The 27,720-nt window shown below is 33.8% G+C and overlaps 1 protein-coding gene across 1 annotated transcript; it reads left to right on the top strand.

Moving 5' to 3' along the window:
* The first annotated feature begins 2,680 nt into the window (after positions 1 to 2,680).
* Positions 2,681 to 11,581, top strand: LOC113729034 (putative glutamine amidotransferase YLR126C). Its single transcript, XM_072077620.1, has 2 exons — positions 2,681 to 2,989; positions 11,195 to 11,581. The coding sequence occupies exons 1-2, from the start codon at positions 2,681 to 2,683 to the stop codon at positions 11,579 to 11,581; spliced, it is 696 nt and encodes a 231-aa protein (XP_071933721.1).
* Positions 11,582 to 27,720: the final 16,139 nt, after the last annotated feature.

The raw sequence follows: 27,720 nt of genomic DNA, 5'->3' as shown, positions 1-27,720 counted from the left end.
TTATCGCACTTGGACTCTGGAATGTTTAGTAATAATCGAAAAATCAGAAACTTCAGCAGTTCAATTTGCATCAATCAGTATGTTGGAAGATTTAATCTCTGTAAATTATGGTGGAATTGCGTAGTTGTCAAGGTTATGCATAAATGCACTGTTGCTTTTATATGGTATTGATAACTCACTCTTGCCAAAATGATGTACTTTTGCAATTTCGGTCCAGAAGACAAAGTCAATGCTAGTCTGCACTCTGCATTATCCCTGACTATCTCTCAAGCTCATGTAAGCATAAATGTATATCTGTTAACATCCATTAGTCAGGCCTTAGCAGCTGTCTTGGCCAAACACTACTATAACACAAGGGTATACGGAAAATTAAATAGCAGCCAAAAGGGTTCAATCATGATTGCTATTCCAAAAAGTATATAAATATCCTCTCACTCACTTTATAATCACATAATCTAACTATATAAATTATTTCTTGCATTCATCTGCTGTTAGAACCTAATAATCTGGAGTTATTGGCCATCAAATTACTGCATTATAATGAAGGCAGTTAAGTTTAATATTCAAAATCTAAAAACAAAAAAAATATTCGTTATTGTTTCTGTGCCTACTTACAGTTGTAATTTGTGATCACCGACCAAGGAGGAAAGCCACAGGAAGTAAATCATGTTCTGAATATCAAGCATATTTTTATGTAGCGCGGGCAGTTTCAGGTCATTATCCCCAAAGATGTCCATTTGCCCGAACTGGTTTTATCCATTCGCAGTTCTTCATTACCCCCAAAGATGTCCATTGGCCTGAAATAGTTTTTATCCATTTGCATTACACACTCAAAGCAATTCAACAAACAAATCATCCTTTTTGGGTAAGGATTAAAGTTTCAGTTGGCTATAGCATGTTACCGCCAGAAATAATGAAACATTATGTCTGAAAACCAAAATAGAATAAAATACAAACACAAAAACAGATTAGCCTTTTATTTCTGTTTTTAGGACTAAGGTAACAATTTGCAATCAGTAAACTTCTGCATCTCCATTTTCTTTTAAATACTCAAAACATGCAATATATGTTATCCCTGCAACCAACTAATAAACAAAAAGAACACTCAGGCTGCTATTAGCATTGACCAACTAATCTCCAGGTGTAGGTAGGGAGGTATGGCTAAGGGCGCTTCACCAGTCATCGTGATTGTATTGGTTATGGTTGTATCTGTTTACATCATCATACATTTCCAGCTGCAAGGACACAAGAAATTGAGCAACATTCATGAAAACAGTATTATGTTTAATGCAACCGTATCGAAGACAAGACCTGGAACATATAGAAGGATAATGGATGCCATTGCATCACCACCCATTCAGAGTCAATCCAAGTACTTCATTCACGTGGAGGCAGGTATATATGTGGGATTGTGGAAGTGTGGGCAAATAAGACGAATATAGCTTTGATTGGAGATGGTGAAAATGTAACCAAAATCACAATGAACAGGAGATTCTCAGAGTTCCAAACAAATGAAACTGCCACTGTTTGTAAGGACTTCTGACTGCAATTTATAATTAACGTATATGCTTTAGTAGGATTACAACATTTCAGTTTTAATGAAAAGGTGTGTAGTAAAAAGCAGGGCATGAAAAACAGGGGACATCAAGTTTTCCTTTCTTCTTTCTTCACTACACTATAGCACTTTGCCGTATGTTGCAGTCCATTGAAGCGTTCCTTTTAATGCAGCAAAGAAGCCTTCTAGTAGGTTTCAACAAGTCTATTCCAATTATTTAGTTGATCAGGCTTTGTGTTTACGGAAAATTTCTATTATCTATGTTATGGAGTCCGTGTGCAATATGGTACTAAAGGCAGATATGGAACGGCTTTATCTTAGTTTTACATAAAGGCCTAGTTGCCTATATCCATTTCAAGCACAAGATTTCAACAATATCAAACATGCACACTTTGTATCTCTACTATTTCTAGCTCTACACAGTGGCTTTCGAATTTCAATACTTCAATTCTTCAAGCTCATTTGCTTCTTGCAGCAATCTATACTCTTTGGAGTACTACTACAATTTAACACATCGTCCTGCATTATTAAGATTATTTAATTCATACATTCCATTCAGTACAATAAAACTAAGATAAACCCATTCTTATCTAAGTGTAGTACCATGACACACACGCACTCAATAACATAGACAATATTGATATCAAATTCTAGCTAATAAAGTTTCTGAAACACAAAGCCATATCACCTAAATAATTGGAATAGACTTGTCTAAACCTACTAGAAGGCTTCTTTGCTGCATTAAAAGGAGAGTTTCAATGAACTGCAACAGACAAATGGTGAAGTTCTATAGTGTAGTGAAGAAAAAAGAAAGAAGTTAAAAGAAACAAAAGGAAGGCTTCTGATGTCCCCTGTTTTTTCCACTCTGCTTTTTACTAGTCACCTTTTCATTAAAATTCACCATTTACACGTTAAAAAAGCTGAAATGTTGTGATCCTACTAAAGCAAAAGTAGAAAGCATAAATCGCAGTCAGAAGTCCTTACAAACAGTGGCAGTTTCGTAAGTTTCGAACTCAGGGAATCTCCTGTTCATTGTGATTTTGGTTAAATTTTCACCGTCTCCAATCAAAGCTGTAGTTGTCTTATTTCCCCACACTTCCACAATCTCCTCATATAAATTTAAGAATGGGTGGCAAGAAGTTTGGGGTTCTGCTGTGTGCGGATGATTCCGAGAACGTGAAGAAGATTTATGGAGAGCACTTTGGAGCTTTCGTGAGAATGCTGGGGGAAGAAGGTGAAACCTGGAAGGTGTTTCGTGTGGCCAATGGTGAGTTCCCTGATGACGAAGAGATTAAAGAGTTTGATGGGTTTGTCATCACTGGAAGTTTCAGTGATGCTCATGGGACTGATGTCTGGATCTGCAGGCTTCTCAATCTGCTCAAACAATTGGATTCCATGAAGAAGAAAGTTCTGGGCATATGCTTCGGTCACCAGGTATATATATATATATAGGTTACGTCTAAGGTGGAAAGTTCACCTTTTCTGCCCATAGTAGGTAGAAGCAATGCAAGAAGGCCAACTGTGCTGTGTGGGGAGTGGGGACGCACAAAGAAGGATATCTGGGTACCACAGGAGATAGCCGGTTGTGCGTGGATAAAAAATATAATATATTTTAAAATTACAATAAATTTTTTTTTAAAAATTTGTTCATCACCTAATGCCCAATACTTATATTTGATAAATTAAAATAGTTAATTAAATATTCTATTATAATATAAACAACTATATGTCATTGAGTTGATTGAATAATATTTTCTTTTTCTTTGTTTTTTGTCATTTCAACTAGTTGTCAATTACGTTTCAATTGAAATAAAAAATTTATAATTATTTAAATTATTCAATAAAATTATCAATTTAAGATGAACATATAAATATAAATACATTAAATTGTATTATTGAAATATTTGATTTAATATAAAGGAAAGACAAGAAGAAATACCAATAAATTTTTAAAAAATTCATATGAATCCTTTATATTGGTAATTGTCTTTATTTGTTATTATAATCACAATGCCTAAACATAACCGATTGAAACTCATATCCACAAGTCGTACAACAATTTGTGTTATACTGTTTACAATTAAATTTACTATATACTCAAATTAAAATTCTCTTTTTTCCACTAAATTTTCTTTTATATATAATTTATGTGTTATCATTTATTTGTAATTAATTTAACGAAAAGATGTTTTTTAGGCTAAATGATATGTTTTGACAATGTGGATTACTTTTAAGGATTTTAATGAGATTTAGAACACATTTTTTTATGCATTTAATCTAATTCACATTTTATTTCATTTGAAATATAATTATTTAAAACATAAGGGACCATATTGATTAAATTTTCAAATATTAGAGACCAAAAAAATATAAAGTCAAACTTTTGACTAATTCTAACTTGATTTTGACCGTTAGATATTGTAGTTTTGTATTAGTTGCCCTAAATTTGCCTAAAATAAAAAATTTGGGACATATTTATTTTGGTCAAAATATCATAGACCAGTTTAACTTGTAGACCAAACCATGGGGGACCAAAATTGCACATCTTCCTTTATTTTAATCCTGTTTGATATCCCAACTCTTCCTTTTATATTTACGCATCAATTATTTTAAATATCAAACTAAATTAAAAAATAAAAACTACCACAATATTGTTTTAACATGTATAAAATTCATTAAATAATGTTGAAAATTTCACCTATTTTCCATTACAATAATTTCGTCTACCTTTCCGTACATTTGTTTTCCACGTTTCTTTGAGATTCACTTTTTCGCTCTTCACTTTTCATTGGACCCGCATCTCGATTGGAGTGTTCACAAAATATTTCTAAGTAATGGACATTAGATGATGAACATTTTTTTAAGAGACTTTTATTGTAATTTTAAAATGTATTGCATTATTTCATCCAAGCACAATCAGCTTTCTCCAGTGCCCGGTACATTATTTCTCTGTCCATCTTTGTGCGTCTCCAGAAAACACAGTTGGCCTCCTTGCATTGCTTCTGCCGACTATGGGCAGAAAAGTGAACTTTCCACCGTAGACGTAACCTATATATATATATATATATATATATATATATATATATATATATATATGTTAGCAAAACAATTACTGCAAAAATCAAATCTCGTTGCTTCCAAAGCTATTCATTCATTTATGGACTAACCTTGACGAGTAAGAAGCAGTAACCAGTAGTAAATTAATGAGCATCACGGGTTAAGTTATTCATACTAGCACAAGGCTTTTTAAATTAACAGTGGATGAAAAAGGTTAATCTTAGATTGTCCTCACCTCTATTAAAAGCTAAAAGCAATAGTAGTTTGTTATGCAATATGCAGGTGCAGTTAGGTGAGTCGATGAAAATTGTTGTTTTCCTGAGAAAATGTGCAGTACAGTTAGAAGTGTCAAAATGGGTGATTTGGGCGGGTTTGGGTTGGGTAAAATGGGTAATGGGTATAAGTGAGTCAACTCATTTATACCCATTTAATTAGATGGGTATAAATGGGTAAATCAAAAAATAAATTGGGTAACCCAATTACCCATTTATAACCCATTTATTTTAACTTTTTGTAAACTCATTTAAATTCATTTTTGCAAACTAAGTTATCAATTTATACCACTCTTTGTATCCATCATTAGTTTTAAATATTTATTTATAATGTTCAATAAACTTAATTACCAATTTTTTTTCATTTATACTCTATATCACAAAATTACCTATTATTTAATAATTGAATAATAAGAATATAAAAATTTGAACTAAGTACTATAAAAATTAATATAAAAACTTAATCCAAAAATTTTGAACCCTAAACATTTTTTTCATATATAAATTTAAAATTTCATTTTAGAAAGAGAAGAAAATAGGCTAAAATTTATCATAAATTAGTAATGCTGAAAAATAAGCAAGTTAACAAACTAAGATAAAATAAAATAATAAGATAAAACCAACAAACAATAATAATAATAATAATAATAATAATAATAATAATAATAATAATAATAATAATAATAATGAAACAAAAGTAGTTAACAACATGACAAAATGAAAATTTTGAAAAAAAAATGGGTGGGAGAAAAGAAGAGACTTGGGGGAAAGAGAATTTTAAATGGGTTAATTGGATTTGATGGGTTACCCAATAATACCCATTTATATTATTGGGTAACCCATTTATATCCATATATAAAAATTTAAGATACCCATACCCATCTATTCATGGACGGGTATGGGTAAATTTAATTAAGTGGGTTAATTTGCCACCTCTAAGTACAGTACAGTACTGAGCATGTTTCTCACAGCTGTCGGTGTTCTGGAGTTTGAGATTTTTGCTACTTGTGGTAAACTGGTAGGGCGTCTTTTCTAAGTTCTAAAAGGTGTTATTATTAGATACATGCTGATTCGAAAAATTTGTTAGTTCAACCATGACTATAAAAGCCGTACTTAGCTTTTTTAAACCATGTTTAAGTGCAACATAGAAATATATATATATATATATATATATATATATATATATGGGTTTGTTTGGATAGGAGTTTATTTGAATGATTTATTTGAGATAATTACTGTAACATTTTTTGTGATGTGATGTATGTGAGATAAAAAGGTGATTGAAAAGATAAAAATATGATTGAAATTTGTGAAGCAAATTATTTTATCTGAAATTATCTCAATCCAAACAAACCCTAGATTTTCTTAGGGGAAACAAAGACTAAGGGTCTGTTTGATAACATAAAAAAAATGTTGAATCTGAATTTTTTCAGACATTCAAATGTTTTGAGTGTTTGATAAATAAAAATCCATTTGCTAAACTTGTTAAGTAGTGTTGAACTTATGTATATTTTTTCAACACAAAAATCCTAACTAAATGCTTAATTCTGATAAGAATCAATAGAATTATTTCAATTACCTTATTTTATCTACCAAATCTACCCTTGTTAGTTAATTATGTTCAAAATTCTTATCTAATTAAACAATCTAATATTCTCTATCTAATGATTTTCTATTTCTTTTTTCTCCCTTGTGAATGATTTTCACATTTTCTCCATACTCCTCATATAATATATTTAATCTTTTATATTAATTTGATTTAAAAATAAATATTATCATTTTCATACCAAACATTTTTAGCTAATTAAATCATATGTTCTATTTCTTTTTTGGATGAAAAGATATAAGGGCAAATTTGTCAAATTTAACTTATTAAGCATTCAGTTATAAATGTTTATCAAATAGTACAAATAGGTTTAACATTAAAATTCAGACATTCATATATTTCTTTTCAGTACTTAAAATTCAGCAAATTAATTATTTCAGTATTCAGATTTCAAAATTCAAATTCAGTTTTATCAAATGGAACCTAAGTCGCACATTTCAGTGGTTGAACTTGCGCATTCTTCTGTACTTGGTCTTCAATGTGTTACGACTCACGCGTTGAAAAATGCTTTATTAGTCTCATTAACCAAAGTTGACAAATTATGGTCATTTTGTCAACTATTCAACTTCATTCCTCTTTTCTATACATGTATATATATATATATATATATATATATAGAAAAGATTTCACAAAAATTTTGAAATGCATGGGTGGCTTCAAACATAAAAGGGACTACTATTCTAGGGAAAAAAATAAATAAATCCGCAGATAATTGATGTCTTTAAAATATCGTTTATTTATTTTTATTTTTTTTAAATAAATCCAGATGGTGTATTTTGAAGTTCTTTCTAAAAGGTTCTTTAGACATGTGAATTTAATGTCAAAACGATCAGTTGGATAGCCGTGTTGAGATATTATTATGGAGCGATTAGGACAACATCATAAAAAATTAATTGTTTAGTGAGATTTGCTCGCTGTTGCTGTTGGAAACTGAAGACTAAGTCGTACTTTTTCAGTGGGGTTGCACATCTTTTCCTTTTCTTCCGTACTCGGTCCACTGACTCCCTCCTTTAGAACTCCAAATTAGTTAATGTCTCCGGTTATTGACTATAATCATGGATGATTAAATCATACTAATGGAAGTTATTCAATTAGTATATATTTCAGTTTGGACAACATTTCTCTTCTCTTCTTTTTTTTTTCTCTGATGAAGGGGATGAGAAATCTCTTTTATTTGGGAGAAAGTCAAACATAGAGGGAACACTTGGCATCGGATTCCTAGTCAATTGAAAATTCTTTAATAGAACTGCCAACCAGCCAATTTGTGGGCAATCACATCTTAAGTACACCTTGTTTATGACCTGTTTACGCAGTGCAATATTATAATACTGGTGGACTAAATCATTTAGCTAACTTGATTAGGTGGTTTCATAAATTTGATGGAACCTGACTTGGTACTTGGGAGGATTGAGAGAGACGTGGAAATAGTTGTGCCAGTCAGTGGATTCCACTGCCTCTTTGCCTCCATGGGATACCAAATGCAGATGCGGTTAATTTGTGGTCCGAATCTGTTTACTACTGGGATAGACAGTTTTGTGAAAATGGTGGTGGTACGTTGCTATTTAGTGCAGTTTTGAAACCCTTTGGTCCCTCCTGCTAGTGCTAGCATGGTTCAAAGACTCAGCCGAGGAGTCACTAGAACGGGGCTTCCCGATCTGATACCGGGACGAAATGACTCCGAAATAATGAATCGTCGAGAATTTGGCCGAAACGTCTCCGAGACGGATAGAAACGTTCGAGTCATCCTGAGTCATCCCGAATCAGCTCGAATTTTTATTATTTTTGCTAATTTTTTAATTATTTTTTTATCATATATTTTTTTAATTTTTAGGATATTCAATATTTCAAAAATTTGCGTCTCACCGAAATCGCGACCGATATGCCGGGACCGATATGGAACGATCTGGGCCGCGACCGCAACCACGACCACGACTTTGAACCATGAGTGCTAGTGCTAGCTGGGGTGGTGTAATCTGTATATTGTAGCAGTGGCCCAAAAGCTTTTGCTTTTACCTGATATGCAATGTGACTTATTCAAAAGGAGTACCAACCTTAGATCGAGAAGTGGTTGAATTATTGAAAAATCATTTCTTGGGCTGGCTAGCTTTCTATTTTCCTATGCCCTTTCTCTAATCCACATCATGGAGTTGGCACTCTGTTTTGTTCAGCACCAACTGATCATTATTGGATTCCACATCATGGAGTTGTCTTGATTAAATTTGGTACTTACCATTTGTTTCCTCTCGGAGAAGGCATTAGAAAGATGAAACAAGGAAAACAACCCCAAAAAAAAAACAACACCAGTTGTAATTTGTGTTCAAATTCCTATGCGATGTGATGTTTGCCGCTCGTAATTAGAAGCCATTATGCTCCACAAATTTAAAGGCATTGTACTGAAGAAAGTTTCAATCATGTTACATTTAGCCTAAAGTTTGCATCGGACAAGAGGACTTAAATTGATTGATGTGAAATACCACCACCTGATTTCCTTGTAGTGGTCCAGGCGTGCGATGTTTCTGTCTTTGTATTGTATGAAGAAAACTGAGGAACCTATGCAGAGAATGACAGCATCTCGTTGTAACACAAAAGTTATCATACATGAAAGTGCTTAACCTCTAATTTGAGTTGTGATAGACTAAGAGACTTTGAGAAGTTTTTGGAAGAAATGGAAACAGAAGGCATTTTGTTGCAGCAACTTTACTTTGAGTACTACGTCTTGTTGAAAGCATATGCTACTGATTATTATACTAAAGCCACAGGAAAACTCTTGAAGAAAATCGAGATAGAGGCTCTAGTTCACGCGGGATACAACATTTCTTTTCATGGCAGCAAAGGAATGCTTAAGAGCTAGCCTGGTAAAAAAGTCTTCTGAGATACTAAACAAGGCAGAGACACTCAAGGGGGGAGCAAAGTGTACGGTATACATTCATGAACTTCTCCTTGGTATGCATTTGCATTCGACTAGCAAGAACTAGAATGAAGTCGTCAACTCTGGCATCTGTGCAACAAGAGGGGCTATGTAAGCAACTCAGAGCATCATGACATGATACGATTCTCAATCAGTTTGGATGACATTCAAGGAGCTGAAAACATTTTCCAGGAAGGTGAGTCTGTGAAAAACCACCGCTCATGACTTGGATATTTTTGAGGACATGTTTAATGCTTATGCTAAAATGAGACTGCTGGGAGAGGCAGCAGCACTGGTACGAAGCTGTTGTGAGTGGAATGAAGGCTCCTGCGGAGGCATGGGACCAACTAGCATATCTATACTACAAAGATAATCAGATCAAGAAGCCTGTTGATGCAATGACGAAGGCCTTTCTATTGTGAAGGCATTTCTATTGTGAAGGCATTTGTTGGACATCAAACCGCATTAACATGTATTGCATGTTTTGAGTATTTAAAAGAAAATGGAGATGCAGAAGTTTACTAATATTGATGGGGAACGATATCATGATTGCCAAGGAATTGGGTAGATTTAAAATTGTTACCTTAGTCCTAAAAAAGGAAATAAAAGACTAGCTATCTGTTATTGTGTTTGTATTTTTATTCTATCTTGGTTTTCAGACATAATGTTTCATTATTTCTGGCGGTAACCTACTATAGCTAACTGAAACTTTAATCCTTACCCAAAAAAGGATGATTTGGTTGTTGAATTGCTTTGAGTGTATAATGCAAATGGATAAAAACCATTTCAGGCCAATGGGCATCTTTGGGGGTTATGAAGAATTGCGAATGGATAAAACCATTTCAGGCTAATGGACGTCTTTGGGGATAATGACCTGAAACTGCCTGTTACATAAAAATATGCTTGATATTCAGAACATGATTTACTTCCTGCGAAGACCTGTCATGCAATGAATCATCTGGGGGCTTTCCTCCTTGGTCGGTGATCACAACTTACAACCGTAAGTAGGCACAAAAACAATAATAAATATTTTTTGTTTTTAGTTTTTGAATATTAGACTTACCTGCCTTCATTTGAATGCAGTAACTTTATGGCCAATAACTCCACATAATTAGATTCTAACAGCAGATGAATGCAAGAAATCATTCATAATGACCTGAAACTGCCTGCTACATAAAAATATGCTTGATATTCACAACATGATTTACTTGCTGCAAAGGCCTGTCATGCAATGAATCATCTTGGGGCTCGATTAGTAGAGTAGCAAGGTCAAATCCCTGTTAATCAGCCTACGGGCCCTGAAATAGGGGAAGATGGGATCCTAGAGCGGTTTTAAAAGTTTTCTCCTCCCAAGTTTCTTGGAGGATCAGATTTTGAGGTAGCCGAGAGATGGCTAGAAGCAATGATCAATATTTTCGCTGCATTGAATTATACGGAGGAAAGGCAGGTGAATTTTGTGGTATTTCAAGTTAAGGGACCAGCCAGAGCTTGGTGGAATGTAATTAGAGTTAAGTGGGAGAGAGAACGGACAATATGGACTTGGTTGAACTTTGTGCGAGAATTTAACGAAAAATACCTTCCACCAATAGTCCAGGAGAAAAGAAAGGATGATTTCATTAGGCTACGTCAAGGAGGTTTAAGTGTATCTGAATATGAGACTCAGTTTATCCAAATTATCAAAATTTGCTCCTGAATTGATAGCTACGGAGCAAAGAAGGGTGAGGCGGTTTGTGTAAGGGTTGAACGTAGAGATACAAGAGGCTCTAGCGGCTGCACAAATTAATACTTTCACGGAGGTTCTTGAGAAAGTTCAAAGGATAGAAATTGCACGGGCTCAAGTGAAGGCTTTTCATGCAAGAAAGAAGGGTGCGTCTAGTGGAGACCAAGGGCAAGAACAAGGTGATCTAGGTATGCCACCCTCTAAGGTGGGTCGAGGAGCTAGTGGTGTGAGAATTTTGGAAATATCCAAGGGAGTTACTCTGAGAGGAGCCCTAGGTGGAGAGGACAACAGAGAGGTGTCTCACAAGGAGATCAAACATCAATCCTTTATGGATATTGTGGAAAAATCAACCATACTGAGGATAATTGTTGGAGAAAGACCCGAAAATGTTTATGATGTGGTAGTGCTGAGCACCAGCTTGCAACCTATCCCCTCAGGTCAAATCTTAAATAACCAAATGTAGAAGGAAATAAACCCAGAGTACCTGCCAGAGTATACTCCTTAAACCACTAATCAGTACTTAATCCGTCTACAGTGGTAGAAGGTACGATTCTTGTTTTCCATTGTTATGCAAGAAAAATTTCTTGAGTGATTTCCAAATAAATGTATGAATTTCGAGATCAAAATTCTTTTAAAGGGAGAGAGTGTGATGACTTGAAAATTGATCTATATTTTTCTTATAATTCCCTTTTATTTTGATTAAATTACTTTATATTATCTTTACTACTCATTTACTCCCTCAATAGTTGTAATAAATAATAGAATTAAGAGTTTTACCCTTAGTTTTATAGTTAGGGTAAAATAGGGTTTTTGCGTATTTTGGTAGTGTGATCACTTGTGAGGTACGTGTACTAAATTTGGTGGATAATAGTGAGTATTAGATAAGAGGAAGTGTGTGATTAGAAGTGCTAATAATAAGTTAGTGAATCATAAGTTAAAACACAAGTACGAGAGAGTTAAGGAAAATAAGGTTGAACCGACGTGCACCGTTTGTTACCGATTGAGTACACCACTTGACGACTACTTTCTTATCCTAATCCTCTTGTTTTTATTTCAACTAATTAACCCTAGATTAAGCCCTAAACCAGCCGAAAATGTTGACTAAGAAAAGGGAAGAAAGAAAAAAAAAATAAGAAGAAATCTTGAAGTGGCAAGTGTTGGCAATCCATGGAAGTTTGACCAAGACATTTTCCTTTCTTCTTATCTTTCCTTTTGTCCAATTTTTCTTCCATTTCTTCATGTCTTGGCCGTGAGTTTAGGAGAGAAAGGAGAGGAAGAAAACCTCCAACTACAACCTTGAATCTTGTCTTGTTTGAATTAAAACCACAAATCTAAACCAATTAAACTTGTGTCTTGGTGCTTAGGAAGCTAGGTGTGGTGAAAGTTTTGAAAGAAATAGTTTGGTTCCTTACTTTCTTCAAGTGTTTTGGAAGGTATAAGTCTAAAACTCCCTTTTTCTTTCTTATTTTAGCAAAATATGGGATAGATGCCTTGAATCTTGAATTATGTTGGATGATACTCTAGTTTTGGTGAAGATTAGCGAATTTCAACTAGGGTTTGTGATTTTTCAGCTTTGATTTATGATGTTTATCTCTAATATGTTAGTATTGAGCTTTGATATGGATTTGTGAGGTGATTAGTAGCATGATTGTGCTTTTTTAGCTTCAAAAGATGAAATTTCAGCATTTGGTGGCGAATTTCAGTCAATTTCCTGAGCTTGCCGGTAGTTGTAGGAGATGAACTAGAACCTGATTTTTATACCATTGGAACCTCTATGAATCAAGTTTTAAACACCACTGACGGAGCTCAATTTTGATTTTTCTACACCAAGTTATAGCCATTTTACCAAAACTGTTCAGTTATCCTGTTTTGGCTCCGACAGAATTTTTATGTGTCTGTTTTTGCCAATTTCAACCCTGATAATGTTTGAACTGGGGTTTGATGCCTTCATTACAGTTGTAGGCCTACGTCTTATCTTCAAAACACCATGAAATTTACCTCGATCCAATGTACCTAGCTACAGTTATGACCAAAACACCGAAGTATGACAAATCTGCCACTTATAATTTCTTCTTTAAATTGGTTTCCAGCTTTGATATTGGATAGTTACTTGTTGGAAATGAGTTATCATTTAATGGTTTTAGCCTAGTAGAAGGGCTATCTTGATATACTTGCTTGTGTGTTTGAATTAAGCTGATTTGAGGAAAAAAATGAAGCCATAAATGGCTGGAAAATAGATAAATACAAAGGGCATGCTGTCCAAATTTTCGCTCGAAGGATAAGCGAGTGAACTTGAAACTTGAGAGACAATTTGAGGTCGAAGTGAACTTGGATTGGCTATGGTATTCAAGTTTCCGTTAGTAGAGGTATATAAGCTGAAATTTTGCCAAAACTGGTACCCTTTAAAAGACGAAAATAGCGACTGCTATAAATACGGTTTTCTCGTCCTTTAAACCAAGTTGTGAACTTAAAAGTGTTAATCACTTCTTTATCGAAACCAAACGAGCAAGCATGAATTTTCTAGAGTTTGATAAGTGAAATGAATACTACTTTAACGAGTTTCATTTACTTGATTTTCTTTAAATGAAACTCCTATGTTTCGAACCCTAGTTGATTTCAAACTCTTAAATGATATTTTATCGCAGATTTAGACTCCAACTAAGGAGTTACACTTGAGCGTGATCTTGAAAAGCACTAAGTCTTTGGTGAGTGCTTCCAAGTGCATGATTGAATTTGATATTTGAAAGAAATACTTGATTTGTCTGAGCGGGTAAGGGTGTACTTTATCGCACTTGCCCTAATGTGATTTCTTACTGTTTACTGGTTATTATTGACTTGATATACATATTTATAACTTGAATACTACTTGAGATCTTGTACTTGACTTGTAAATGCTGAGCGGTAGCATGTACCACACTCAACCCGAGTAGAAGGTGCCTGTCATCCTGGCTCACTTCTTGGATCCACACCCTATTGGTTAGTCAGTCGAATCGAGCTAATAAGGGTTTGGTCGAGGAGACTGGCGAACCATAGATATTACTGTTTATTGTTTATTGTATAATCCTTTGGATTAGGTCCACTGGATTCGATATACTCGAGTATTACCATCACTTTTACTTTGGATTTCGGGCCCGGTAGGGGATTGATTGGCGAATGAAAATTGGTGTAAAGTGGAGATCTACGGTCATGGTTTACTTCTTCAAACATTGACGGAGTGTCAACGGGTTCGGATCAAAAAATGCAGCGGGAATTTGGCTCTTGAGAGTCATCTGTATCCTTATACTTTGAAATGATTGTTACTTGTAGTATTATTGTTTCTTTTCAAAAACTTTACACTCACTCATTTTGAGATTTGTTAGTTGAAGTGTTATTGCTCACTTTTATGAACTTTTATACTCGCTACTTTGATTTTATATAATGGTCAACTTGCTACTTGGGTCTGCATGAAGTTTTGGAACCTCACTGAGTTTTGGCTCATTCTATTAGAATCTTTTGCTTTCCTTACAGGGGGTACGACCAAGGGCGTGAGGCTGGTACATGCTAGCATTATCTAGTTTTTGAATTTTTGCTATTGTACTTGCGCTAGTGCTCGATTAGGGTTGAATGTATCTGGAATGTTAAAAATTTTGGGATATTTGGGAATGTATGGGCCTTGGAGCTCAACTTAAGCATCAATGTATATTTTAAGTTTGGAACTGTTGTTTTATTTACTTTTAAGGTTATAACTTGTTTCATTGAAGTAAGTGAGCGAGTCCTGGCGAGAGTTGGGTAGGCGGTCCGCTAAACCCTGGGGTACGCCCAAGATGGAGGTGGGGTTGTCACAAAGAAGGCCCTATAAATACGTGAAACAACAGTCGTCAAGGGGAGCCAAATAGGGAGATGGCCTATGGCCGCTATTTTCTCATATTCTATATTCTTAGGAGTAGATTAGAATAAGTAGAAGTAGAGTTGGTTATGAACTGCTCTGTTTCTCTCTTAAAAGAAATATCTAACCTATTCTCTATTCAAGCCAAGGATTGAAGTATTTATTCCAACGATTGTGAGGGTGGGTTTGATCTTTCCAATCTTTAATTTGCTATCTGTATTTTCTTGATTTTATTCTATATTGATGCATGTATAGTAGAGTAAGTGGCCAATTATTCTCTCTACATGTATTCTTCATGTCAAAATACTAATCTTGATCCGTTATTGTCATGTATTGGTATTTCTATGTGGCAAATAAGGGTAACAACCCTTTTGTGAACCCTTAAGGCGGATTATGGTGTTGATTAAATAACTGCATGCGTCATGGGTTATTGTCATCTTTGACTGATTCTTGGTTCTTAATGCTATTATGAGAGTAATTGGAATTGCATCAATATCTGGATTGTCTAATAACAAGAATACAATTTGAGTGCGTCATTCTTATTTTTGAATTCAGAGAATCTACGAGTTATTATTGGCGTCCTGGCTAACTTAGGCCAAATAGTTGATTAAAAGTTGAATCTTTAGGAGTTGATGATCAATTGGAATAAAGATCTTCATGTCCTTGGTTTGGCTTGTTATCTATTAATTTTATCTTCTATTTTTATTGTTTCAGTTCTAGAGGTAGTTGTTTTAGTTCTAGCAGTAGTTTTAGGTTTGGCTCATTATCTATTAATTTTATCTTCGATTTTTATTGTTTTATTTTTAGCGGTAGTTTTAGTTATCCCTGTTTACTATTTACTATTTTAACAAAGGAAATTGAAAGTTTCAACTGTTCCCTGTGGGTTCGACGTGGACTTCCACTACTACAGGTTTTAGATTTCTAGTAATTAATTTTTGACACACATGACAAGTGATCATTGCCCCTTGTAATGTTTCTTCAGTAGCAAATTGCCCATGTGTTCATAAAACATACAAATTTCCTCCTATAAATTATGAAAATAAAGTCATGCCTGCATATATTTATTTCTTTGATAGTTTAACTTTACCACACCAAAAGAACTAAATTTGTATACCAAACTTGTAAACCAAATTTAATCTTTCTACTACAAAACTATGTTCTTTTTAATTTAATTTAATTTAATTTAATTTTTTCATATTAATAATATATGATATGTTTCTTTTCTTTAGCATAGTTAGTCTCAAATAATTACTTGATAATGAGTTTAATTCTAATGATAACTAAACAACTTAATTAACTTTCCCTTTAAAATATAAGGAATATATAATTTTTGTAAATTAAATTTTTTTTTGGCATTTGAATAGGTTATCAATTGAATTTGAAATGAATTTGGCATTTCATACACATTATATGAACCACTAAATGATTATCAACGTACATAGATATTAAAATAAATGCTTTAAAATTATAATATTGGAATGTTAGTTTTCAATTGGTAGGAAAGACAACAAAAAATAAAAGTTTTTTAAAAAAAAATTTCCTAAAATCACTTCACATTGATACTTACTTTTACTATTTTTTATAAGTACAATGGCTAACTACAAGAATTTGAAGTTTTACGTACACAAGACATGCAATATTTTTTGTAGCAGTAACTATAATAAACTTATATTATACAACTAGAATTCTCCTTTTCTTCTACTACTTTATGTTTTATTTATTTTTTGAATATTGTCATCCAAGTATAACTTATTTAACGAAGATGTGTTATTTAGAGTATGATCATGTTGTGCATATAAAATGTTTTCATTAATGGTGAGAAGCATACGGTGCGACATATGGTTTGGGCTTGCTGGTTAAGGAGGGGGAATAATGTCTTTTTGAAGTTTTTACATAATATTCTTCCTTTGGTGATTTGCTGGGAATTGTGGAGGGCAAGGAATGAGGGGGTTTTTGAAGGTCGGAGGATGAGGGTCAGGGAAACGGTGAGTCGGATAGTCCAGCTACTGCATGACTTCCTTCAGGCACAATTCCCTGGGGTGCAGCGTTCGGCCTCCGCATGGGAAGGGATGCTTCGCGAGTTGGGTAATCGCCAAAGGAGGATTGTTATTAGGTCAGTCTGCTAGGTAGGCCTGCAGGGAGGCTATAAGTTAAATTCAGATAGGTGCTCTCGGGGGAACCCAGGATGGAGTGGTGGGGGTGGTCTAGTGCGGGATAGTCAAGGAGATTTTGTGTTCGGTTATTCGGAGCACTTCGGGATGATGACCAGCATGCAGGCGGAATTTCGAGCGCTTCTGCTGGGCGTTAGACACTGTGTGGCTCAGGGGTACTTGGAGTTACACTTAGAGGCTGACTCTCTCACCCTGATTCAAATTGTTCAAGGGATTAGTGCTTGCCCATGGTGATTGCAGAGAGATCTGGATGAATTGCTTATGTTCAAGCAATTTTTTCACGCGACATCACACTGTTACAGGGAGGCAAACGCATCGGCTAATCGTCTGGCAAATTTTGGTGCTGACTCTAGCGCAGGACAGGTGTTCAACAGGTTTTCGGATCTTCCACGATTGATCAGGGGGGATATTAGAATGGATCGGTTAAGGTTTCCATCGTTTCGCACACGGGTCTTGGGCTGTATATGAATGCATCCATCTAGTGTAACCATTGTTTTGATATTAATGGGAAGTCCGTTTTGATTTTAAAAAAAATTAATGGTGAGAAGCAATAACATACATATATTACCAAATTTGAGACTAACTATGCAAAAGAAAAGAAACATATGACATATTATTAGCATGTGTAAATGAAATAAAAAGAAGAAAAAGAAGAAAAAGAAGTTTAATTAGATTTCTTATTAGTCATTTAATACTATTTCATTCTAATTTGTATCTCCATTCATTCTAAAACTCTTAATGTCATTATTTAAAAATTAGAAAAATATAATGATTCAAAATGAAAATACTGTGGACCAAAAGTACAAAATCAAAATTGTTGCCTACCAGCAATTTGATATTAACCATTCATCATGGTTCTATTCCTATTAATTATCCTAAATCTACCTAAAATTACAAACTTCAGAGACTAGATTTGTCTTGGCTGAAATATTGGGGGATCAATTTGACGTTCTAATCAAATATTGGGGACCAAAACTACGATTCTACCAAAAAAAGGAAAAAGATTATAGTTTCAATGTTTGCAAAATTTGTCTCTTGCTTTCTCAGGTTGAAAACTAAAGAAAATCCTGAAATTTGGATTGTTAAAAATTTAAATCAAGATCTACTCGAGATCAAGATCAGATGGTGATACGTTCCTCGATCAACACGTTTCGAGACACGTAGCACGTTTGCCCAAGGATCTAGCGAGGACGTCCAACGCTTGGAATTGCGGGATCTAGAACCAAACGGACGACACGATTTGATTCAAGACGGTAGACGACACTCCGATGAAGGTGAATACTCCAGGGGAATAGGTCGGTAGAACAATCTAGGACAGGACGCAAGACTGCTCAAAACCCTTGCCAAAGCAAGTAAAGGGGTCGAATCTCTCTCTCAAGAAGAATCGAAAATATGCAAAACTTTATTGATAAAACGTCCCCCTAAAACCTTACAAAGCAAGCCTATTTATAGGCTAAAGTGACTGAAACCCTAAAGGGACTAGGAAAGGGAAAAGTCGGCCCATGGTCTTGGGACAAGATGGGCAGGCCCATGCTCTTACTTAAATACTAATCAATTGCTAAATAACTACTAAGGCCTAAGGCCCTATTCGGCCAACTCATTTGGAAGCCCACTTGAGTCTTCATGGGCTTGGGTCATGGTGTAGATAACTCGATTAAAATCCTTCAAGCCTTCAATATCTCTATGGACTCCATGTTGGTTTTGGACAATTCGAACAAGGGCTTGGAGGGATTCTTTGAAGAGCTTGGCTCGTGCACGTGTGACTGGGCCCAATGGAACTCGGACTGGGTCATTACTTGGGCTAAGGTCCGTGCACGCATCAGTCCCCTCCACTTGAGCAGGATTTGTCCTCAAATCTGGATGGAAATGAATGACATGAACAAGGGTTGGTATCATGGCTCCAGTGGCTCCTCTTGTTCGTATCAGATGGGCTAATCTTAGCTGTTAGAAGTGCAGATGGCCTAGATCCAACTTTTATGGATTTGGGGCAGGAGCGGTCATCAGGCAGACCGTCCTTGAGCAGTCCTCTCACAAAAGGAAATGAGAAGGCTGCAACAGGCCACGTATAATGGGGGCAAAAGCAGAGGAAAACGACGTTTCAGTAAGTGAGTAGGGAAAAAAATAAAAAAACATTTGAGGGGCTAACGGGCTCCGTTAAAATACCTCAGCTGTCCATTCCAAAAATTTCCGCTCAAATTAACGAGGCACGACTCTTCATGTGAAATCATCAAATGAAATAGAATTTTGGTCTCCCTCCAAAAACATATCTTGTGAACATTCATTCACAATTCCAGAGTATCAGCAAAATAATATTCCTACCCCAAATGGGGAAGTTTCAGATGAGAGGTTTTTGGAGAAAGTGTTGCAGAAATATAGTGTTACCAATCAGTATACTGAGGGGACACAAGAAGTAATTATTGTAGGACAAAAATTTTTCATAAAGGCTGCAAAAAGGCGAAAGTTGGTGAGATCTGAAGCAGAGATAGACTCAATCGAATTGGACTAAACCCCAAAGGTAAGAATATTGCAAACTCATTGCACTATTTGGCTTGCTTTGTGACAGAAGGGGGATGAATTTACTTGCATGATTTTGTTTGTGCAACTTGTTTAAGACAGTGTGACATGAATAATGAAATTGAAACTTTGGCGAAAACTCCTAAACAAGGAAATCATACGAGTTAGATACACTGAGAGCCAACTTGATGGACATATGCACAGGGAACTTATGCATGCCAAGTGTTTGTAAATTTGACTCAATAGACGAATTAAATGACTTAGAATATTTTTTGGCATATAAAATAACAGGGAGAGTGTGAAGGTCATTGTTACTTTCTTTTTTTTTATTCTTGATGCAGGATAGCAGTGACACTGTATAGTTTAAACTGTATTACCGACTGTGTATGGGCGCTCAGATCACAGTAGATTGACACATACAAAGATAAAAGATAAGTAAAGTGAGTTATTGTAAATTACACGAATGAAATAGGGAGTACAACACTTCAATGCCTAACTCACAATGCATATATTTATGACTATAAACCGTAACTGTCATCTAACAACATGTATATTATCGGAAAGTTATTGTGCACAACTGTGACATTACGCGACCATCGCTCACATATATGGTTTTATCAAAGGTCTCAGTATTCGGAAAGTCTACCTAAACAAGGATTATGATGGCTTGACAACATCAAGAAGGTACACTTGTTGCAAGATATCCCATAACATGATTACAATGATATTTGCCTACTCATAATTGCTTTTAAAGTATGGTGTAACTTATTGCAAGGTATAAATTTTACTACTTGTAATTGCTTTTAAAGTATGGCGTAGCTTTTGATAACTTGCAAGATTTTGCCTAGACAAGGTATGTGATGTACACCGTGTTTATTGGAACATATAGCATATTAGTCATTAATAACATTTATATCAGATTTTTTACTAGATGGTTATTTGTTCCAATCGTCTATGAAATTGACCATTAGTGCTTATGAGAGTACATTAAATTAGATAAATAGTTTACTTCAATGAATGGCAAGTACATACGTACTTAGTGAATGTACAATCTGATTGAAATAATATACACCATGTAACCAATCAAATACAATGTGTACAAATTATTGAATATGCGGTTAGTTGTCCACATACATATTGCAATTAGTCATTGCAGCCACAACTTGTACTGATTTTTAGTAAATGTTTTTTACTTGTATGAGCAGTACTGATTTGTCTGTAAACACCTTATACAGTGTGATGTATAAATACAATCAGTTTATGAAAATGTACATTATCTTAGGTATAAGTTACTTAAATGTGTATATCTATAAAAGATGGTGCAATAGTATGCATACCTTTGGAAAGGTTATTGGTGCTTTGATCAACTTGGGCATCTCCTTACAAGCTGCAGTAGATGTGTAATTTTACTTGTATGAGTACTACTAATTGCCTATAAGCACCTTATACGGGGTGATCTATGAGGTACAATCAGTTTATAAAAATGTACATCATATTAGGTATTAGTTACTTGACTGTGTATATCTATGAAAGGTACTACAACGGTATGTATAACTTTGAAATGGTTATTGGCCTAGATAAGGTGTGTGAACATCACCATATTTATCAGAAGGTACAATATGTTATTCATCAATACGATGCATAGAAATTGTTAAACATACAGTTATTTGTTCACATGCATATTGCAATTAGTCATCACAGCAATATGCATAGTGCAATGGTATGCATACATTTATAATGGTTATTGATGCTTTGACCCACTTGTGCATCTCCTTGCAGGCTGCAGTGGGTGTGTAATTTTATCTATATGACTAATACTAATTTGCTTATAAGCACCTTACACGGGGTGATCTATGAGGTACAATCAGTTTACAAAAATGTACATTATGTTAGATATTAGTTACTTGACTATGTATATCTATCAAAGGTAGTGCAATTGTACACATAAATTTGGAACAGTTATTTAGTCCTTTGATCAATTTGTGCATCTCTCTATAGTAGATGTGTAATTTTACTTGTATGAGTAGCCTTTGTTTGTCTATGAGTATCTTACACAGGGTGATCTATAAGGTATAATCAGTTTACAAAAATATACATCATGTTTGGTGTTAGTTACTTGACTATGTATATATATAAAAAAGAGATTAGATATAGCGCAGAAAAAAGTAGTTATGTGAGTTGAAATGTATTCTACAAACTTTGGTATAGTTGATATTAAAATTTCTCTGTAGAGTGTGCACGTTGTTAGTGGGTATGGAGTAGTGCTAGATGTTATGTACGCTTACATGGTCATAAATTTACAGAAGTTACTCCATCGTTTAAATTTGTAATTGGTTGTTAGCCTTTACACACTATCACATGCATACACATAATGTAAGAATGAATTTAATATATATAGTTGTTCATTGGTTACATAGAATTCATATAGGCATACAAATTGGGGTTTGATTAGCTATATCTTGTATATAATTGTTAACACATTATATCGTATTCACCTTATTTTGCAGCATGTCATGGGTAAAGATAGCGTCTTTTGACAAATCAATGGATATCAGTCAATGCTGGTGGAGCAAAGACATTAGATTGCATAATTAGATAGTTTCATTGTGCTAGACTCGTAACACTCGTTAGAATGTACTTACATTTAGTTCTTAATGTATTACCACATGTTCAATCTATTTTACAATGTCCAAGAGGAAAAAAAAAGTTAAATTGCTAATTTTAGATTCTATTTATTAGTATTGTACATTTAGTTAGTATTTAAGTACTATTTATTGCTAATTTTTTAGTGTTAGCTCAATCTGTTTTACAATATATCCAAAACAATAATTTCTATTCTATTGATTGGTAAAAAAAAAATTAGTTAATACGGAACAAGTGAAACTCAGTTAACAGCATTGTATAACTCTTTTACTTTCTTTTTATAGATTTTTTTTACCATAACATTTGTAAATTCTCAATTTCGATATATACAAAATGTTATGTAGTGATAGGTACGAATCCTTGTAGATATCATTGTAATCATCATAGATTTTTGTTCAATTTGTATATTTGTTTGAAGCATTGTATATATTATTAGAATTGTTGTACATATTGTTATAACTAGAATGTTCATTTGGTTTATTTTTATATGAATCACAGCTAATAAACTTAAGGATATTTGTTCAAAGATCAATTAAATGATAGAAATATGCCAAAATTGACATTCCAACCATGTTTTTAAGGCTTTTAGTTTGGGATTTCATAAAAACGGAAACGAGTGACACTATGATTGGGAGTTACAAATTTGCTGATGGGCAATTACTACTTTTTGAGATTATAATATATTGACAACTAACATTTTACCTAAAGCTAGTATTTCTATAATAGTGGGATATGACTAGTTAAATTTGTGTTTAATCAACATGTATGTAACTTATAAATAATCAAATGTAACTAGTTTTCACCAATATGTAAAACAAAAATTTTTATTTCCTTAAACATATCATAAAATGGACTAAACAGTTTGTAAGGTGATAGCAACAGAAAGTCAATAAATACTAACATAGGGATGTTACTAATTAGCAATAGAAATTAATTTTTTTTTTACCAATTGATAGAATCGAAGTTACTACTTTGAATATATTGTAAAACAAATCGAGCTAACAATAAAAAATTAACAACAAATAGTACTTAAATACTAACTAGATGTATAATACTGATAAATAGAATCTAAAATTAGCAATTTAACTTTTTTTTCCTCTAGTACATTGTAAAATAGATTGAACATGTGATAATGCATTAAGAACTAAATATAAGTACATTCTAGTGAGTGTTACGAGTCTAGCACAATGAAATTATCTAATTATCCAATATAATTTCTTTGCTCCACCAGCATTGATTGAAATCCATTGATTTGTCAAAAGAAAATATCTTTGCCCTTCACATGCTGCAAAATAAGGTGAAAAAATATAATGTGTTAATAATTACATACACGGTATAGCTAATCAAACCTCAATTTGTACGCCTATATGAATTCTATGTAACCAGCGAACAACTATATGATAAATTCATTCTTACATTATGTGTATGCACGTGACAGTGTGTAAGAGCTAACAGCCAATTACAAATTTAAACAATGGACTAACTTTTTGTAAACTTATAACCATGTAAGCATACATAACATATAGCACTACTCCATACCCACTAACAACATGTATACTCCAAAAAAAAATTACAAAAAAAATGTCAATATCAATTATACCAAAGTTTCTAAAATATATTCCAACTCACGTGGCTACTTTTTATTGCACTATATCTAATCTCCCTGTTACAGATATACATAGTCAAGTAACAAACACCTAACATGATGTACATTTTTATAAACTGATTCTGTCTCATAGATCATCCCGTGTAAGGTGCTCACAAACAAACTAGTATTACTCATACAAGTAAAATTATGCATCAATTGTAGGGGATGCACAAGTTGATTAAATGGCCAATAACCATTCCAAAGTTATGTATATCATTGCACTACCTTTCATAGATATACACAGTCAAGTAATTAACATCTAATATGATGTACATTTTTGTAAACTAATTGTACCTCATGGATCATCTCGCGCAATTTGCTTATAGACAAATTAGTATTAATCACACAAATAAAATTACACACCCACTGCAGCCTGCAAGGAGATGCACAATTGGATTAAAGCACCAATTAATCATTCCAAATGTATGCATACCATTGCACTATGCATGTGGCTGCGATAACTAATTGCAATATGCATGTGGACAAATAACTACATGATAAGAGTATATTTTACGTATTTTTAGTGTGCTTTATTGGTTAGTTTTGATGTGTTTTATTTAATTTTATAAATAATTAATTAAGATTCTAGTGAAAATATGCATTTTGTGGTTTAAAGTATGAAAATTGCATTTCTATGGATTTTTATGATAAAAATTTTATATTTTACAGGTTTATTGATTCAATCATCAAATAGAGTGCATTGAGAATATAATTTGATGATTGGTGATGGATTAAAGTGATAAAAATAGAATATGAAGTGTGAAAGAAGAAAAACAATTAAAGTCAAAAGGAAGCAAGATGTTCAGCTTTGACACATTTTTGTATTTTGGCTATATATTGAGCTACATACATTGGATTGAGATGATTCTTCAACTATTTTTGAAGCTAAGAGACAGATCGACATTTGGTATGAAGACATCAAAGTCCAATTCGGCTTTTTTCCTGGTCAAAATGTCGAAATACAGAAGTAAAAGTCTGCTGCTAAGAGCTGAAAATGCGGAATTGACCAGTCAGTGGTATTTTTATCATATCTTGGTCCTCAGAACTCCAAATTGGATGATTCTTAATGCATTGGAAATCTATTTCAAAGGACTACAACTTATATGTTTTTCACAAGAGCTAATTCAGCCTCCAATATAGAGAAAATAGCAGTTGAAGTAGCTAGATTCTGATCAGAAATAGCTGCTCTCCATTGGTACATCATGTTTTCTCCTTCAATAATTCACAGCTATGGATGAACGTATGAAAACCAATTAGCAACTGTAAAAGGGATGTTTCAAGCCTCATTTCCTGACTGCATTCATCTATATATAGCCATGGACTTGTAAGATTCAAAAATAACTTTGCAAGGCTAGGAAAACTCACCAAAAATGTAGTGTTCACTAGTTTTTTTTAGTTCATTAGTATAGTATAGGTAGAGTAGTTTATCGTTCTTGTATTTATAGTTAGATTTGGAGGAAGATTGGAGGAGCAAAGATGGAGAGTTTGAAACTCATGTGACAAGGGTGACTTCTCTCCTATCACTTTCTCTTTTGTAGTTGAATTTATGTTTAACTATAATACAAGTTTGGTGTTTGTTTTTACCATGTTTGGTTAAAGTTTATGCCTAGAGTATGTATGAACTTTCTACACCTTGTTTATGATCTTTATTTGGTTATTTGATGATATTATTTTGAACAAGTTATTTATCATTTTTGCTTTTCTAATCATGATTAACCGGCCATTAATTGTGATTTTCTAAAGGTGTTAAGTTTGCAATGAAAATTGAAATTTAATACTAGTTCAAGGAAGTGATAAACCTAGGGAGTACACTCACGAGAGTAGAGGTGCACCTATGTGGCTTAAGTGACTTGTTCATGTAATTTCATAGAAGAAATAAACTTGTAGTTAATATCATAACCACGAGAGTAGGTATGGCTTAGTTACAAGTATAGTTGATTCACTACGAGAATAGGTTTCATATACTTAAGGAAATCACGTCATAACTAGCCAAGATAATAACATTCACTTAATTGGTAATCTCATTAGCAAGAGTAGTATGGAATTCCTCTAGGAGTTTTCTAGTGTTAATTTTCATTACTTTTATATTTATGGTAGTCTAGATAATAAAGGTGTTTGAAAATCACCGGTAATTGCAATCTTCCCTGTGGGATCGACCCTTAATACCCTATACTTGCTCACGATTCGTATACTTGCGATAAATCGTGTGTGGGGTATTTAGGAGTTTAAAAATGTAAAACTTGATTGGGATGAGCTTAATGTTATATGTATACCCCGCGCACGTCAAGTTTTTGACGCCGTTGCCGGGGAGGATTTGTCAATATCGGTGCTAAGAGTAACTTTATTAATTTAGACATTTTTACTTATTTTTCTTGTGTTTGTTGTGTCTATTGTCTCAATTTTTGTTTTAGTGTTTTTGTGGGTTTTTGTGTTTTTGTGTTTTTTTTTATTATTATTTTTTTATGTTAGAGTTATCTATTCTTCTTGACTAAACTTGTTTTTGAGTTATTTTAAAGACATGTTTAGTAGATCAAGGAGACTAGAAAATATGAGGAGACAATGTACGGGAAGTGGAAGATCGGCAATGGATGGTTTGTGAGGACTCGTAAAATTATTATTTTTCGACTCCTATTTTTGCTCATTTAATTATTTATTCAAATATTTGTTTCGATTATTATTTTCTAGCCTTATTAGACTTAAATATATGGAGTTATGACTTCATTATATTTTTAAAGTGACTCGTTTCAAAAATTAATTTCTTTGAAAGCTCGATTAATGAAAATAGTAAAAACATGTCTGAAAACTTTAGCCATTTGGGAGTACAATAAGTTCAAAACTTGGAGACATGTACAATGGTTCTAAAATAGGTAATTATAGGTTTAAATACTCAAGTGATAGTTAGTGGTACGATCGTTACAAGAATTTCTCGAAGATTTCACTTTATCGCGCCTAAATTGGAAATACACGTTTTCATGCGCGCGCTTAATTGAGGGACTTTAGACCATTATTTTGGGACAATTAAGAGTGAATAATATTTATATGAATATAAGTGTACTAGAGGTTTAGTGCACTAGTGAAACAAATGTAAGAGGAATCGAGCACAAAACGCGCGCGTACGCGCACTATTGGAGAGTTGACTTTTGTACATTTAAAACCAAAATTTGCTAAGCTTCTCACAGAAGCTTTATCATCAGCAAACACTTCTTTTTCCTTCTCATTTGACCAAACCAGCAGCAGCAAAAATAACCAAAGCTTCTCAAATTTTTTCATCTCCAAATTCTTGCATCAAACCTTCATAGATTCACACCAAACTTCACATACACTTAGCTCTACACTTGGACACCACTTTGAGCTGCAAAAGATAGCTAAAACTCACGGTTTTTCTGGAGCAAAAAGGGCCGAAAATCACTGCCTTGGACATCAACTAGAGTAAGTAAAGATCAAGCTTTCTAATTTCGATTTTTGGAAGTTCTAGTATACCTTTAAACTCTTATTTTCATATGGGTTGATGTTGTTGTTGGAAAAAGTGGAATGTGGGCTCTATGAACTCCCACCCTTGTTTTGGAGGCTGATCTCATGCTTGATAATGTTTATAATGTTGGATTAGTGCTTAAACTAGTGGATTATTGGTGGAAAATTGATGGAAACTCATGATGGGTGCAAAGGCCAAATCTGACCATTTTGCCCCTGCTTTGTTCGGCCACTTTAATGCAAAAATTTGAGGATTTAATGGCTTGATTGTGTTTTTTACATGTTGTAGT

The sequence above is a fragment of the Coffea arabica genome, chromosome 2e, assembly GCF_036785885.1.
Source record: "Coffea arabica cultivar ET-39 chromosome 2e, Coffea Arabica ET-39 HiFi, whole genome shotgun sequence".
Lineage (NCBI taxonomy): Eukaryota > Viridiplantae > Streptophyta > Magnoliopsida > Gentianales > Rubiaceae > Coffea > Coffea arabica.
Note: the sequence above shows the minus strand (reverse complement) of the source record. Positions and strands in the feature narration are given on the sequence as shown.